The 18,178-nt window shown below is 37.0% G+C and overlaps 2 protein-coding genes across 3 annotated transcripts; one reads left to right on the plus strand and one right to left on the minus strand.

Annotated features, from left to right (window-relative positions):
• Window positions 1-783: 783 nt before the first annotated feature.
• On the minus strand, window positions 784-5,770 carry pafah1b2 (platelet-activating factor acetylhydrolase 1b, catalytic subunit 2). 2 transcript variants are annotated; one of them, XM_039658703.2, is made up of 6 exons: window positions 5,414-5,770; window positions 4,838-4,938; window positions 4,615-4,704; window positions 2,441-2,557; window positions 2,233-2,355; window positions 784-2,095 (listed from the first exon to the last, which is right to left on the minus strand). In XM_039658703.2, the coding sequence occupies exons 2-6, from the start codon at window positions 4,913-4,915 to the stop codon at window positions 1,817-1,819; spliced, it is 687 nt and encodes a 228-aa protein (XP_039514637.1). In that variant the 5' UTR covers window positions 4,916-4,938; window positions 5,414-5,770; the 3' UTR covers window positions 784-1,816. The 2 variants fall into 2 exon arrangements, with proteins under 2 accessions (XP_039514637.1, XP_039514636.1); XM_039658702.2 differs by having other exon boundaries at window positions 4,838-4,918; window positions 5,414-5,769.
• Window positions 5,771-7,503: 1,733 nt separating this feature from the next.
• mpzl2b (myelin protein zero-like 2b) lies at window positions 7,504-14,372 on the plus strand. The gene is made up of 4 exons (XM_039658704.2): window positions 7,504-7,744; window positions 9,008-9,177; window positions 12,664-12,874; window positions 13,396-14,372. Exons 1-4 carry the CDS (start codon window positions 7,690-7,692, stop codon window positions 13,566-13,568), a joined length of 609 nt encoding a protein of 202 aa, XP_039514638.2. The 5' UTR covers window positions 7,504-7,689; the 3' UTR covers window positions 13,569-14,372.
• Window positions 14,373-18,178: the final 3,806 nt, after the last annotated feature.

Raw genomic sequence — 18,178 nt, forward strand, 5'->3', positions numbered from 1 at the left:
TGCCCTGCCCCTGTACACTCTAAACAATGCTGGGTTGTTTTAACACAAATGTGGGTCAAAAAATGGACAAACCCAAATGTTGGGTTTTAAATGCAATTTAAAATGTTAACCCAACTTCAACTTTCACTTTCAACTGTACATTTTTTCAATTACATTTTCAACCCAACATTTGGGTTTGTCCATATTTTACCCAAATTTGGGTTCAGCATTTATAGTGTAGCCGAACTTGTGAACTGATTTCCAGTTACTCCTTTTCCCTCATTTTGCAGACTTTACATTTATATTTGCTATCGTTTAATTTATCCTTTTTATTATTATAGAATTATGAACAGTACCTATTAGGATATCTGAATTAAAACAGTATTAGAGGTCATCTAAGGCTATGTTTACACGGAAACGATTCTGAAGAGAAAACGCAAAAGTGGCGTTGCGTTATCACTTTTTATTCTGCGTTTAGACGAGTGTTTTGGGTGGGAAATCCGCGTGCAAATGGTGACGCAAAAGTGTGTGAAATGCGAAATGTAGTGTGAGTGAAATAGTGGAGTGTACTATGTTACTAGTATATACTAGTTTTTAAGCTTCAAAAACGCCGTCACCGTGTAAACGAAAGGCACATCCGATAAAATATTTTTTATGCTTTCACCCGCGAGCGTTCTCGTGTAAACAGGGCCTGAATTATTGGGTGAAAATGCAGATCCACAGGATTAGTTTGAAAGAATAATGTTAGCATTGTGTACAAATGCTGTAAGAAGAAACTGAAATAAATGACACATTGACAGCATGTATAAGAAAGTGTACACGCATGAGTTTAGATCCCTGCTAATTTATTGGAATTCTTGGATCTGAAGCATGGCAGTTGTGCTGCAGTAATAGTGCACGCTTTGCGGACCAAACAAACAGTTATAGATGGTTGATCTCTTACACTCGAACACAAAAACATTCACATTCACCAGCACCAGCTACATAAGCACTTGCACAGAGTACATTACTAACAGATTATATATACACACACACACACACACACACACATATGTGTGTACACACACGCACGCACACACGCATATATTTATCACTTCTTGCCCACTGGCTCTCCCATACTCACTCATACTCAGCTCTTCACATAATATTTTACAGATCGCTTGAACACATTAAAACATGGATGCATATGAGATCAAATTAACACTGAAAACACTGTGGTTGTGCATTAGGAGCTTTCACACACTCAGACTCACAAACCCATACACAAGGAATGATATGGTTTAATCACTCCAGTCTTACTCTAATATATCACATTTTTGTTATTGGGAATAAGAAGGGCGAAAGAGGAAGTTTAAGATGCTTCTGTGCCAAAAAAGAAATGTAAAAATGCAAAATGGGAATAAGACAACAGCTGATATTTCAAAGGCATGATTTCTCTTGTGTGAACTGAATCATGTAGCTGTCATCATAACACTGTTGTGAGCGTGACCGCGTGCATGTATGAAGGCACGGAGAAGCTGGCAGAGTAAGTGCTACTACGAAAGGTTGTTGAGACAGTGACAATGAGATTTTGAAGAGGTTTCGGTCCCACCTGCAAAGCAATATGTCCTATGAAAAACTATTTCTCATCACGCATCTATTCTTCATTCTCCTACTGTTGTCTATTATTCTGCATCTTAGAAACGTATACACAGGTTATACTTTTCCTATAAAATTGGTCACTGTATAACATCCCCTTGTTTGCCGATTTTTCTAAATTAAGTATTTTAAGTACATCCTGAATATCCAACATTTCTTAACCCTGCCTCTCCAGTGAATGACCAACGTGGCCCCCTTCTTAAACCAGTGAGGCTCGCCTCTCTTGAGATGTTTCGTCCAACAGTTGAAGCACCAGCTCATGGAGGGTCGTCGAAATGGTCCTGTACGCACCAGCGGTCAGATGCAGGAAGTCGAACATGTCTCGAGAGGAAATAGTCCCATCTGAGTGGACAAAACTACCACCCACATCAAGTAACTGAACATGGCCGAGTCGAGGAAGAGATGCGCGGAGTAAATTGTTCACAGATGCATTTTTCTCTCTTAGGGGGTTAGGAAACTCTCCCCTTGGCAACAGGCCCTGAAGGACAGGAATTACCACTAATCAGCTCTGATATTGAAACTGAACTGCTGAGAGTTGATACTCTCTATATACATTAATTACAACACCACAAATATCACATCAAGAATATATAGACAGTGATTTCGGTAACTCACCAAAACAATAATTTTGGACTTCGGGAGGAGCGACAGAAGTAACTGTGCAATGGCCAGTATTCCTCCTGCAACCTGATCCGCAGTGTGCTCATGATTATTAGTTCCTACCCATAAAACCACCACCTGTGGAAAAATGAACAAGGACACGGTTAAAACTGGTGAACACATTTCGCTTTAAATGTTAACGGTTTACAACAAACCACCTCACCTTGGGTCTGATGTTCTCCAGTTCTCCATTCTGTAGTCTCCACAGCACGTTACAGGTTGTGTCTCCACCAATCCCAAAGCTCAGAGCATGGAGAGGCGAGAAGAGTTCCCTCCACACCTGAAACCAGAACCAATAAAAAATTGCAAACCAAATGTAAATATGTACATCTACTGAAAAAAAACAACAACTATAAATGTTGATTATTAACAACAGACACAATCAAGTGTACAAAAAAGAGTCATACCTTTTTCATTTTAAAATAGCCTTTAAGTGTCATTATTGCAATACTATACTATTAGACATGGATAATTACTAATAAATAAACAAAAATGACATGCGCATTTCAATTATTTTACTAGCAGCTTAGAGACTAATGTTGTTACTCTGAAGGATACCGTGGGCTCCAAAAATATTTGGTACCTTTGATAAATGAGCAAAAGTGACTGAAAATTAGTTTTTGCTATTTCTTTCATTCAAATACAGTAGTTAAAGAAAATCTTATCATAAAACAATTCCCCCCTAAAATATAAGTATTAACAATTATTGACATCCCAATAATTTTATTTACAACTTTGTGCAGCCTCCCTTTGCCCAGATAACAGCTCTGGATCTGCTCCTACAATGCGTAATAATGTTGATGAACATATGGCAAAAGATCTGAGATCATTCCTCCATACAGAATCTCTCCAGATCATTCAGATTCAGAGGTCCATGCTTGTGGACTCTTTTCTTCAGCTCACCCCACATGGTTTTATTGAGTTGGACTGCAAAACCTTCATTCTGTGGCCAATTAACTATTCTGTTGTTTATTTTGACATATGGATCACTCTTTGGCTGGAAAATCCAACTAGGTGTTGATTTTATGGAGTTTATGAAACTTTGGAATAAATTTAGCCTCACAGCATTAAATATGAGGTAGATTTCTATGTTTCTGTCGATGCCCAAACCACTTCTGGCTTTATTTTGGTCTCATCTGACTTTAAAACCCAGTTCCACTGAATTTTCCAGTAACACCTGGCAAACTGCATTTGAAGGAGATTGCTGTTTGATGTCACCAACAGCTTTTTTATTGCGACCCTTCCAAACAAGTTGTAGTTATATAGGTGAGGTTTGATCCTAGTTTTGGAGATTTTCTGATCCCAAGACACGACTAGCATCAGCAGTTCGACAACTTTGATCCTTACAGTTTGTTTGGCAACTCAAACCACCCTCCTCATATCAGTGTGTGTGGAGCCAATACAGACATGCCAAGATGGTTACAATCTCCAGTTGATTTAAACATCTTAATTATTGCCCAGATAATGTAAATGAGTTTTCCAACAATTAAACTATTATTTTAAAGCATTTCATGATTTGTGCAGCTCAACAACCCTTTGTCACGTTATTACTGTATTCTCAGGTCTTTTCCATAGTGATGGATGACTATAGGACTTTGGCCTGTGTGACACTCACACCATATTTAGAATCCAGTGAAACAGGAAGTCATGATGACCATAGTTCCTGGTCCCTAAGGTTCATTAAAAAAAAAATCATATGAATGGGAATATTCAGTTAGATTGTTACTCATTAGTCATTGTTACAGTTACTCATTACTCATTATTTTTGAAAAGAAAGACTAAGGATACACAGGTAAAACACGTTTTCACAGTCAGTTTTGCTCATTTTTACCAAGGGTGCCAATATTTGTGGAGCCCCACATGACAGTTACAACAACAGTCATTATCCAAAAATATCTAACCACTGAATGCCATATACGACCAAAGGAAATTAAGTATTCCAGAATTGTTCGATTAAAAATGATAATTATCATGTTATCTTAACACGTAAAATTTCATTTAGTGCTTTCAAATATTTATAAAAAATACATTAGTTTTATATTAAATTTTTTCCTAATTTTAAACATAAAAAAGTATTATATTTCAGCTTTAAAACCACTTAATACCATTACATGTCTAGTGCATTTAAACATTTTGCACAAAAATTTCAGCTCTCTAGCACTGTACTAGGTCTACTCTAGTATTTTTAGGAAGATTATGTGAGCAGAACTAGGTTTTTTTTAATCCATATTGAATTACTAGCTTCTGCTATTGTGATTGGTATTTACATTAGTATGGAATTGCAACCACGTAGTTCTCCTTTTTTATGGATTGACTTATGAACGAGATAACAATCACCTCGTGCTGTTGCATAAGCTGCACCATTGAGTCCCCCACAAACAGAACATCAGGCTCCGCATCCTTGCACTCCTGCACAAACCGGTTGTGCTGCAACAACATAGAACAAAATAAATCCGATCATGTTACGCCAATCCTTAATCAGACGGAGGTGTTATGAAAGAGGAAAAGATTGTGCACAGTATGCACGATGCCTACAGAAGACTTTCACAATAGAGCACACCTGTGACATCCAGCGTCCGTCTCCCTGCACGTCGATCACAGGTGCAGGTTCAGCAGCGGGATTCTCCTCAGCGCTCATTCTCTACGACACAAACACAGGTGCTACAAAACAACAATAGCCTACTAATGAGCGGCCGTGCTGACGTAATGGAAATGAATGCAATTCTTGACTAGTTCAAACGGAGTCCTAATTGCGCAGCGGTAATACAACTGTCAATAATAGCTATTCACTCCGAGATAAATATAGAGCATTGAATGGTAGTTTCGCGCGTGCCAAGCAACCGCCGCACAAAGAGCGCGTGTTTTGCTTTTTAGTGCTAAGGGTGATGAGGATGTTGGTGATGGTGATGATGATGGACCCCGGATGAAACCAACACACAGCAGAGGTTGTGCAGTAAAGACTAACGCTCCATATATGTGCTTTAATGACTGGCAGGGTCAGGGATGATGATCCCAGGAATGTTTAGCTGATATAACCAAGAAGAATGAATCAACAGCCGGGACAAAAGGAAAACATTCCCGATGGCATCACGCGCACACACACGTCCATCTCCATGCACGCCTCTTCTTGACTAACCTGGCTAGTGTTTGCAAATCCCGACTGCAGTGAGTGAGCTGCGGGTGTGTGCAGCAGGGCAGGGCTTCCTCAATCACCTAGCAGCACCGCAACTGACTGTCCAGGGAAGAAGATGCAGATGAATGTTTCTGCAGCCGCGCACCTCGACTCTGCTTTTTCCAGCAATGCAACCTTAACGGACTTAGTTCACACAATAATAATGTTTAATGGTTTAATTATGTGGGTATATAGCGCGAGGTCTATTAAAGAAATCACAGTAAATGTTTGGGTTATGTAAACCGAATAGCATCCAACCAACCGCCTCCCCACTTCCCTGCGCAACCGCCCTCGCACTTTCTGGAAGCCTCACTTCCGCCTAACGCCACCGTTCGTCACGCACTTCCCATTCAGCGCTGTCCCGCCTCATCGTGACGGGAAAATATAGGCGAGATCTATCTATGGCTGGAATAAATGTTATTATATCACAAGAGCAAGAGGTTGCCAACTTCAGGGAAGGAAAATAAAGGACAATCTTTGGTACTTTTAAGGAAAACAAGGATGCCATGTTGTTGTTTTACCACAATCCAATGCTAACCAATGCTAAAGTGAATCTCAGACATAAATAAGTTGTTTTGCTTAACTTATTAATGTAAGCAACAGTTTAATTCTGAAAATAATTTTAATAATTCTAAAATGTCACACAAAAACCATGAGCAACATGAACCACTACAATTGTGACTGCAAATTTTGAAGAACAGGTTTTAACAGACTTTAAAGAAGGCCACTTTAGGCTACCCTTTGAACAAACTCAATTGCCATGGAATGTGCAAATAAACAAAAGGGGTTTGAGAAAAGCAGTAGGCTCTTATGTAGAAATGCTACTTTATGTAGCCTATTATAAATGAAAATTTAAGCTTCAAATTCTATGTGCATTTTATTACATTAAGCTATGAGAATTGTGTCTTGTGTTTTGGCTGTATAATTAGGCTATAACAACATCAAACATATTTTGGCTTGTTTGCTCCCCCCCCCCCCCCCCCTCCTTAAGGGCAAGCTCTACTTTCAATTTATTTGGCCCATAAAAGCCTGATATCAAACATGACACAAAACATAAATGTATATGACACTTACATTTATTCATTTAGCTGACGCTTTTATTCAAAGTGACTTACACTTGCTATGTCAGAGGTTGCACACATGGTTGCTTTCTGCCTCTCCTGTTTCCTAATTTTTTATGGAGCACAATCTTAAACAAATCTCAACAAATATACTCGCCCAAGGCATAAGCAATATATATTTATAAACATTTACATCTCTGCTATTAAATGATCTAATTCAAAATGAAAACAAATATTTTCTGTTAATGTAATCTGTATGAGAAGATAGAGATGTCAGTTCTCATGGCAACTCAATATCTGCAGATGTGAATGCCTAGAGAGCGCGCGCCGCGCGCTATTGAAACACGGGTGGGTCTCCGGTGCACTTTTTAAGATTGTATGGATGCAAGACTAAACTACAAGATGAAATGGGCAGTAGCTATGTCCCAAAATAATTGAAGTATATTTTCATAATGACGTCACTTGAACCCGAAGGCAAGCTGCACTTTGTCATTATTCCACAAGATGGCAACAGAGTCGATACACTAAATGTCACAACTGATTTTATGCTTTTGGTATTCTGATTTTGTGACTGCACATTTTAGTCAAGATGACAAGTAGAGTTGGGCGAATTATCATATTTTCTCGTTTAAGAAATTGCTAACAACCGGTGACAACTGTAACTCTTGTCTCAGCGTGAGAGAAAGACAAATTAAAAGAAAATTCTTTATTGAATTATAAGAATTACAATTTCAGGCAGGGGTACAATGAATAACTCAGACATGAAAAGACAAAGCGGTGACAAACTTAAACAAAAATGTGAAAATGTTTACAGATACACATTTTGCAGCTTTCTTATTTTTCAAACCCAGTATTGTTATGCTACTTCCTCTGAGAAGCACTGGATAGTCCCACACAAAAGAGGGAAGGTTACTGGGCTGCTTGTGGGAAACATAGGTAGTCTGTGCACTCAGTTCCTTACAGGTTTTTGTTGACGCCTTTTAAATGAACTCCTCCCTGTTCACTCACGGATATTAACCGAGTGCCGAGCGGTTAGCATGGCCGATGTGCTCAGCTGTTCCAAAGTTCAACCTATAGTTAGATAGGATATTGAGAGTAAATACAGTAAGGTGCTTGATAAATAGACAGTAGAAAACTATCATTTGTAGGAGCTCTGATAGCTCCTCTAGTGCTTTTCTTATGAGTCGAATCTGGATTTACCTGTGTTCTGCGCTATGTGCGCTTGTCTTGTCAGGTGAGTTTAACTACTTCCTGGATCCACCTCTGGTTTCGCAATAAATATGTGTTTTAGTAGCCTAATTGTATTTAATATTCAGTTTAGCTTGTATTTAAGTCATTATTTGTGGAGTTAGATTCTCTGCCTGCTTCTTTTGTGAATTTGAAACTGGTCACCCAGTCTCAGAGTAAAGCAACTATCGTTTAACAACGACTTATTTTATTGTGTTTCTGCGGCACTTATCAGACGCTTATCAGATTTAGCTACACTGTACTGTCGTTGATAAAATAAGATTATGCGAGATTAGATTGATCCTCAGGGAGATAATGCTGGCATTACAGCAGCTTGAAGTGGACAGGGGGTCCAATAAGAAAGATTAACGATAGGTAGAAATAACTGGAAGAAATGCTGTAGGCTATATATTTTTTTTTACAATAAATATTAAATCTTAAATGTAATAGAATGCACAACATATTCTATTCGACTTATTGAAATCAAATGTATTTATATGGCCTACTATGGGTACAAGTTCTGCACAGTGAGTAGAGAGTGACCCCTAGTGAAACGGATTTAATGGTTGGAATGGCGACAGTCTCAGCTTAAGCAGAGTTAAACACCCTGATCACAGCAGGACCCGTGAAAGCTTTACCTTAATGCTTAACAAATAGTTCAGGGTAGTTAGAGCAGAATATATCCCATGGGACTGAATACTGTTGAGGTGGATTAATTATTGCAAACACACTGTAAAAAAAAATGTTTTCTGGAAGGACTGAAGATCTGTTCTGTTTAAAAAGTTAAAACGTTTATAAAGATTGAACCAAAATCATTTTTTATATAGATATGCAATTTTGCTGCATATTTGTGTGATTAATTAGTTAATCAAATTGTACTGATCTGATTTGGGATTGTTCTGATAAGTGTCTACTCTACTCTCATGTGTCTACTACTTGAACTCATTGAATCTATCTATCTATCTATCTATCTATCTATCTATCTATCTATCTATCTATCTATCTATCTATCTATCTATCTATCTATCTATCTATCTATCTATCTGTCTGTCTGTCTGTCTGTCTGTCTGTCTGTCTGTCTGTCTGTCTGTCTGTCTGTCTATCTATCTATTTGTCTGTCTGTCTGTCATGAAGTTGAAGTAATGTCATGAAGAGACATTATAGTGGCAAGTTTAGGATTAGAGCATGTAAATATTGTTGCATGTAGCATAGCTGTATTTGTGTTAGTGTCAGTTATATATTTAGTAACACATGAATCCATGGTTACCAGGTGTTTATCAGGTGAAGGGAATGGAAGTGTTTACATCTTCAGAGTTGGAGGCAGTCAATGGGACAAATGTACGGCTCAAATGTACATTTAAATCTACCCTTCCGCTCTCTGAAGAAAGAACCTCTGTATCCTGGAGCTTCAAGCCACTCGGAAAGACAACAGCAGAAATGGTGAGACTGAAGTTACAGTTTTTCTCCGTCGCTTTGGTGCATTTCTCACATCACTATTTACATTTGCACAACAGTTAGTTCAACCTAAACAACATTTTGTCATTTGTGCACATCGTAGTAGCAGTTTCTCATTCCTTCCAACAAATTGCAAATGCATTTGGACATGCATCAATTGCTTTCATACAACTCTCTGCTGTTTTATAACATTATCATTTGCTTATGTCATATCAGTCCAAATTAACTACACTTGTGAATGCTGAATATTGTCATTCCATATAAAACTAATAGTCCTCATTTCATTGCTTGAGTCATCACATTCAAAAATGTTAAACTAGTTGTCAAAATCCGTCAAGCAAATTTTACATTTTTTATCTTTAAAAAAACTTTTTTTATCCTAAATTGAACAATTTCTCACAGGTGAACCTCAGCTTTCACTGATTAGAAGAGATCTGCATGAGGGATTTACAGTACATGTATGTTATATGTTCAGTTCCAATACGTACTGTGATATGGTTTACAGTTGTGCACCGATCTACCCAAAGGGAGTTTATGTTTGTTGTAAATAAGGGTGAATTTTTTCTTTTGGACAATGGTCTGAACAAATTAGAATTGCAAAGACCATGCAGTAAAAATGTGAAACATACATATTCAGTGTCTTGTACTCAATCACTGTACCTCACTAAATACAGTAATGTGAAACTTTACTGTAGTTTTCAAATGGCTGTCCAAATAGTTTATTGGACTGTCTTGAGCATTTTCAGGTAGTGTCACCAAGATCTGACTTTTTTGCATTGGCAAACACTTACAGAGTAAACTGTCATAATGAAAACATGACAATGTTTAGTACTGGGAGAGCAGAACTATTCCCCCATATGAAGAGAGCAGCAACGTTGACATGTTATACACGACAAGGAGGAGGTGGGCTGCAGAGAGTGAGCAGCGAGCACTTAGAAGCGAACTGAATCTGCTTAAATAGGGCGCCCTGATTTGAGCATAGTAGTCATTAGCAGCGAGGGGAGATGAACAGCAGATGCGCTGATGCAGATCAGCTGACCAGAACGCTGATGAGACCGTGTAGTCGACCGATAGTGTTAGCAGCATCTTGACTACTTGGCCTGCCAGAACTGACAATGATGCTCAATGTCTTAGTGAGGTGATATTTGAATGCTTAGTTTATGACAAATCTCTCTAGTTTTGTAAGGGACAGTTTTTTTTTGTGCAATATGTTTTTCCAGCAATGTTTTAATCATATTGATAATTTAATGACCTTTATTTATTTTGCATATCAAATATGATACAGTAGGCTTTATGTGATTAATATATCTGAAAATCTTTGAATGGGGCTGTGTACAGGACAAGTGCTCTTAAAGGTCCCATTCTTCATGTTTTTTTTTTGAAGCTTTGATTGTGTTTATAGTGTGCAAAATAACATGTGTTCATGTTTCGCGTGTAAAAAAACACAGTATTTTTCACACAGTTTACTTATCTGTATAGGGATCTTCGCCCGTGACGTCACAACGCGGTTACATGCGCTCTGGTTGGCAGAAAAGTAATGGCCGTTTGCCGCACAGCATTATAAAGACATAAGTTAACCCAAAGATTGGGTGCTGCTGTCCTATGTATAGTCTGTGTACATACCTTTATAAATGAAGGGCAAATTATTGTATTTTCTTTGATACATTTTTACGTTTATGTTAACCAATGTTATATATCAGAGGTACCAGTTACCAGTTATCCTAGTCGATGAGACAGGTAAGCTGTCGTCGATTGTCAAATCTGGCCATGTGTTCGGCCTTTTGCTCCAATTCTCACTCAGGTGATATGGATCAGGCAGAGAACATGAACCCCGGTTATATAAAAGCTTAACCTTATTTCTCCTTTTAGCTTCTTCGTACAAAGAATTATCATATGCTGGCAAAACACATAGACTGATGCGTATGTTTTGGTTCTTTCTGAACCAAAAAATATAAAAGGTAATTGCGACTTTTTATCTCACAATTCGGACTTTTTTTCTCACAATTGCGAGTTTACTTCTCGCAATTCTGACATTATTTCTCAGAATTGCGAGATGGCAAGTCAGAAATGCGACATATAAAGTCAGAATTGCGAGTTATAAAGTTAGAATTGCGAGATATAAAGTCAGAATTGCGAGTTATAAAGTTAGAATTGCGAGATATAAAGTCAGAATTGTGAGATTTAAACTATTCTGAGGGGGGAAAAAGTTAGTCTTTTTTCCCCCTTAGAATTGTCCTGATAACTTGCAATTGCGAGTTTATATCTGACAATTCTGAGAAAAGATGTCATAATTTCAACATATAAACTCGCAATTATGTATTTTAAAGTCAGAATTGCGCGACTTTATATCACGCAATTCTGACTTTATTACTCGCAATTGCGACTTTATATCACGCAATGGGCTTTATGCACAGCTGCACTACTTCCTGAACTTCAGCCAGCTCCTTGTTTCCTGTCTGCCATAATTGGGCAAAATTGATTAATTCAGGTGTGTCTGATTATTGTTGCCGTGACTACTGAGGTCAAGCACACCTGAATTAATCAATGTGTCCAATAATGGCAGACAGGAAACAAGGAGCTGGCTGAAATTCAGGAAGTAGTGAAGCTGTGCATAAAGCCAATTCTGTAGGCTGGCTAACGCCAGACCACGTATCATTGAGAATGAAACGTGGTCTGGAAACCACACGTTCAATTTCTCTTATTTGAGGTGTGGTTTACGAATGCCCAGTTTACAATGCCGTATTATTGGGTGCTACAAATGTCTATCAAATGCGCCTGTACGTCTATCAAATGCGCCTGTGCTCCCTCCCCGTTCTGTGATTGGTTCCCTTTTTCCGGGGAAAATTTGGTTCATGGTATCCAGACTGCCTCTCAGAGCGAATTAAATCGTGCTGCGGCAAGGGAGAATGGAGAAACCCAGGCTAGCAATTCTGACTTTTTATCTTGCAATTCTGAGAAATAAAGTCAGAATTGCGAGGTATAAACTCGCTATTGTGAGAAAAAAAGTCAGAATTGTGAGATAAAAAGTCACAATTATTCATTTTATTTTTATGTTCAGTGGCGGAAACAAGCTTCCATACTATACAGCTGTTTTCACAGTCCAAAAAACGGCCCGATGACGTCCTTGTTCTATGAAGTCCCTCCTTCAGAAAAACGTAACGAGTTCTGATTGTGCCAGCGGTTCCTGTGTTGTGATTCGACAGCAGCTTATCACACGTTATCTGGAAAGGTCACGCCTCTTACCATAAATTGGAGATGCATGCACATCTGAAGTGCATGCACCGTGGGAGCAGAACAAGACCACGCCCCTTTTGGTGTTTTCCTCTTGGCAGAGATTAGTCAATAAACTGTTCTAGTTACGTCATTAAAAGGGTTGTAGTCCAAACAGGCCGTTCGCTGTATGGTTCTGACCTCATTTCAGTGGGCTAGACTCTTATTTCTTATTTAACTTTCAACATTTCTGTCTCTTAGTTTTTTCACTACCAGGCAATTGTATATCCCCCAATGGACGGCTTGTTTAAGGATCATGCTGTATGGTCTGGTGATGTAATGAACGGTGATGGATCCATCACGCTGCAGGATGTGCAGTTCAACTTTAATGGTACCTACAGCTGCCAAGTCCGAAATCCGCCCGACATCCAGGGCTTTGCAAGCGAGATCAGCCTCAGAGTCGTTCAAAAAGGTGAGAGTAGATGCTTTAACACAGCTTGAAAAAATCATTCATTTATCCACCCGTCCAAACACATATAGCAGACAGAAGAGGTGAAGGTTGTATAAGCAGGATGTTGTGTTCCTTCTTTGATCCCAGCAGCCGAAGGACAGAAGTATCTAATCTCAACTGGGCTACAATAACAAACAGACTTCTCTCAGAATGTTATGAGACAACAGGAGTATAATACTAACAATAGTGAGCGAGCGGTATTCAGTTTGCTGGCCATCCTCTGATGAAGTTTCCCATGCCTGTTATTTGAACATATTTTCTCATCCTCATTGAGTTTCAAAGTACATTATTGGCATGAACATTTTACTTAGAATTTTGCCAAAGCATCAGTATGTACAATAAAATCAGTGACAGGAATAATAATAATTAAAAAAAAGATGTCAGTACTGGTAATAATGATAACAACAAAATAATAAAATACAGTAGGATAAAATAAAACACAGTAATGAGCATAAATAGTACTCTCTCTTTTCTTCTTACAGTTTCATTCTCTGAAATTGGAATTCTGGCTATAGCTGTGGGTGGATCCATTGGGTTCATTCTCATCATCCTCACCATCTATATCATTGTGCGGGTATTCCGGAGACGGGACTATGACAAGGGTGTTGAGATGGAGGACCACAGATCAAAGGAAATGTTGCGAGAGAGCGAGTGATAAATGAAATAATAACATATTATGCCACAGTATTCTTTGAAATTACTCTTGTCTAGTAAGTAGAATTTACTTTTTTTACTTATGATAATTTTACAGAGAAAAGTTTTTAATAATCATTACTTTTTTAACATTTTTATTTGTTGACTTTTTTAATATATGCAAACAGAAGGGAAAAGGGTAGTTTTTTATACATAAAGTGAGGTCATCTAACCTTTGTATTCTTAAAAAGATATAAAATACCAGTTCAAATATATATAAAACCTGTCTTCATGCACTGTCTATCGGTATGATTGATAATTTTTCGTCACTCTTCATTCTGTGTGTTGTCTGTTGCACTGTTTAACAGTAGTTTGGGGAATCTTTGTTCATCAATGCTGCTGATTAAGTCTGCTAATGAGTAAATTGAGTAAAATGAGTAATGAGTAAAATCCATCTTTTAATCCTAGTTTAAAATGAAATGCTTTTATTCTCTGATGAAAAATAGTTTTTCTATTTTTTGTTGGTTGTTACATTTTACAAAAATGTTTATAGATTTCTTTTATTTACATTTTAAAAGTAAAAAAAAAAAAACTTTTTTGAAAACCTTTTGTGGGTGGTATGTTCTCCTTGAAATTTTGACATGATAAAGCTAGTTTTAAAAGCTGTAAAAGAAACAAATATATTATTTTTATTTTTTTACACCTGGCAATCAGTCTGGTTGTGTGCCAGTTTATGCTGGACTTTTTCTTTTGCCAGGCTGAAATGCTATTTTTTTCCCTGCTATTTCGGTTTGCACTTTCAATAAATTTCAAGAGTTTATAATGTGTGTTATACTATTTATTCAAAGTAGTCTGATTTAGTCATGGTAAATAAAGAAAAAAAGAAAGAACATAAACCAAGATTTTCATCCATTTAAAAATTGACATTGCTTTAGTGTGGAAACAGTACTTTAAAACTTTTTTTTTTTAATTTGTGATATCATATTCAAATTTTGAACACTTGCTTAGACATGTGGCTTTGGTTTTCTAACAATTTTAAAGTTCAACTTATTTAGTTAAATATACATTTTGTATAAAATAAAAACATCACCAAATCAAATCCTGTATCATCAAAATTATTGTAAGGGGTTAATATTTCAATCAATCATTTCATAATATAGTCAAATAACAATGTTTTGTCCATTTTCAAAGTTCCGTTGACCAAGGTTACGTTGAGTTTGTTAGATGGTTGTATCATAAATGTACCATTTATTTTGGTTATTGTTAGATCTAGAATGGAAAGTATCAGACATAAAAACGGGACATAAAAATGAATTTAAAAAAAATTATCATAAGATGCTTCATCTGAAATCTGATTTTTATGGTTAGTAACATCATTAATCTATCTATTAATCTAAAACTAATCTATTAATTTTTTTGGGGGGGGGGGGGTTCCAGAGGGAAATGTACACACCTTACATTCTGGCTTTTTTCAGCCTTGGAAATTATGATGGGTGGTAAAGCACCCTCTGGTGGATGTAAAAGTCTATAAAAAAAATTGATAACACAAGTTGGTTTCATTCAATAGAGTGAACAGACACTGCTCCTTCTCCCTCAAATGAAGAAACTTTGCACAGTCTCCATTACTTTGAATGTGGCTGTAATCAACACGTGCATACGTGTTTGCTATGGTAACAAAGCTTTTATAATTTAGATTAAGCATGTGTTTAAGGAAGAGACATGACGCAGTATATTACTTTTGTTAAATTACATCTGAAGTCAGTCATGAGCCTGTTTATTATGAACACATTCTATGTTTGGAGCATTCTAACATTCTGGAAAAATTATTTGTGAAACGACTTGATGATTTTATAGCTAAGCACAATTTGTTAAGTGAACATCAGTATGGTTTTAGACCCAACAGGTCAACTTCAATGGCAGTTACTGAACTAGTAGAACAGTTATCAACATCAATTGAAAACAGTGAGTATGCTGTTGGTGTCTTTATTGATCTTAGTAAGGCCTTTGACACTATAGATCATTCATTGCTTTTAAATAAATTAGAAAAGTATGGTGTCAGGGGCGTAGCACACACCTGGCTCAAAAGTTATTTAAGTGATCGTAATCAGTATGTACATATAAATGGTATCCGTTCACTGGAGGCAAAAATAACTCACGGTGTTCCTCAGGGCTCCGTTTTGGGGCCTAAACTATTTATTCTGTACATTAACGATATTTGTGAAGTCCTTGATAAATTGCAATGTATATTATTTGCTGATGATACTAGTTTGTATGCTTCGGGAAAAGACCTTCAGCTACTTTTGAATTCAGTAGAAACTGAACTTGAGAGTCTTAGAAAATGGTTCGAAGCAAATAAACTCTCCTTAAATCTGAAAAAAACTAAATATATTGTAATTGGAAACAAGGTAGCAAACAAACTATGTCGACTCAAAATAGGGGAGGTAGAAATTGAAAGGGTGTATGTAATAAAGTTTTTGGGAATTAATATTGATGATAGGTTAAATTGGAAGGTGCATATTAATATATTAAAGAATAAAATTTCAAAAGTTATTGCCATACTGTGTAAAATAAAAACCTCGGTGAATCAAAAAGCCTTATATATATTGTATAATTCTCTCATTTTTCCATACCTTAGTTATTGTGTGGAAATATGGGGGAATACCTATAAAACTATCATACAACCGATTTTTTTATTACAGAAAAAAGCTATTAGAGTGATTAGTTATGCTGAATATCTTGCTCCAACAAATCCACTTTTTATCAGATTAAATATATTAAAATTGCACGATCTTGTTGATGTTTACACAGCAGTTGTGATGTACAAGGCTTACAATTTCAAGCTTCCTCACTGTTTACAAGAGATGTTTCGAATTAGAGAATCGAGATATAGCCTCAGAGGAACTGAATTGTTACAAAAACCCATGGCTAAGAGTAATACCAAGAGAAGATGTTTATCAGTTAAAGGAGTGGATTTGTGGAACAGTCTTCTTATTCAACTTAAGAGCTCTAAAACTATTAAGGGATTCAAGAAAAGATATAAGTTGAACATTATGGAAAAATATAGAACACTTGAATGAAGAATATAAGAAAAGTAAGCGATAGTGGAAGTATGACATAATTTTGATTGTTGAGGATTAATTTTTTAGTGTCTACATGTTATTGTAATAGTCAGGATAAGTTGTTGTTGTTGTAAAAGGGGTTAGGCAAAATAAGTCTTGACTTCAGCCTAAACCCCTTCGGTCAGTATTTATGTGTGTTATTTTTTTTTTATTTTTTATTTTTATATTTTTTTTCTTTCTCTCTTTTGTGTTACGTGTTTATGACATGATTTCTAAATGACTGACCGAAGAAATAAATAAATACAAATACAAATGTTCTTTTGATGCTCTGTGTGTGTGTGTGTGTGTGTGTGTGTGTCATGAGATGGATTACGGGCTTCTGAGCCTTAGACTTAATTAATGGAATTTTATAGATTTCCAATTGTTTTAACCAAATAAAGAACCTGACTTCATGTGTGTGTGTGTGTGTGTGCGTGTGTGTGCGTGCGTGTGTGTGTGTGTGTGTGTGTGTGTGTGTGTGTGTGTGTGTGTGTGTGTGTGTGTGTGTGTGTGTGTGTGTGTGTGTGTGTGTGTGTGTGTGTGTTTGCTTGGTTTGCTCGCTCACTGCGGTATACCAGAGTGCTGAAAGAGGCTCGTCCCCTGCCAGACTCTTTGCTGCACCAGCAGAGGACACCTCTCTCTCTCTCTCTCTCTCTCTCTCTCTCTCTCTCTCTCTCTCTCTCTCTCTCTCTCTCTCTCTCTCTCTCTCTCTCTCTCTTTCTCTCTCTCTCTCTTTCTGAAATGCAGCATTGGTGGGAACTGTTCCAGAAAGGCAGAAAAAAAAAACCTTGCCATGTTCAGTGCAGCACAGCGCTGCAGAGCAGCCTGAAAATGGATATCAGAACTCCAAACTGCATCCTTAATTCCACAAACACACCGCAAGTTATCAGCATGGATAATTTTTTGACCCCTCACTTGTCAATAATGTTTAAAATTAGTTCACATGACCTTCGGTATGACACAATACTTTATCAATAACTGTTTTATACTGAGTGTTAATTTGTGTGCTCATGCTGATTTATGAGCTGTTTAATGGAATACATGCAATATATATGTTAGCAGTGGCGGTTCTACTTTGAATTACACCCAGGGCGAAACCCCCTTCGAGCGAAACCAACCAACCAACCAAAAAAAAAAAAAAAAACACCCCAAAAATAAAATCTCATTCCGTTCATTTGAAAAACACAGTGAATAGAATCCAGTTCTTTTGCTAGATTAATCTAACTTTAAAGGGAGGAAGTAACCATTAGCGCATTGGTTATTGCCTTGAATTATGTGCATGGCACACTTTTAGTCATGACTTGTTAAAGTATACTTTGTCACTAAATGGAGTTTTTAAAAGTAAAATCGTCAGAGAGACACTTAGGCCTATTTTGTAACACAATACTCTTAAATAATTTTGAACAGCTATCATATTAACAACTATCCAAACTGTTATAGACCTAAAATAGCTTTTGTAGCCCTATGTCACTCTTAAAATGTCAGAGAAAAGGACAGAATCAGAGATTATTTAGAAAATAGAAAATTGTACTTT

Source organism: Pimephales promelas, chromosome 4 (genome assembly GCF_988280905.1).
Source record: "Pimephales promelas chromosome 4, fPimPro1.hap1.1, whole genome shotgun sequence".
In the NCBI taxonomy this organism is placed as follows: Eukaryota; Metazoa; Chordata; class Actinopteri; order Cypriniformes; family Leuciscidae; genus Pimephales; species Pimephales promelas.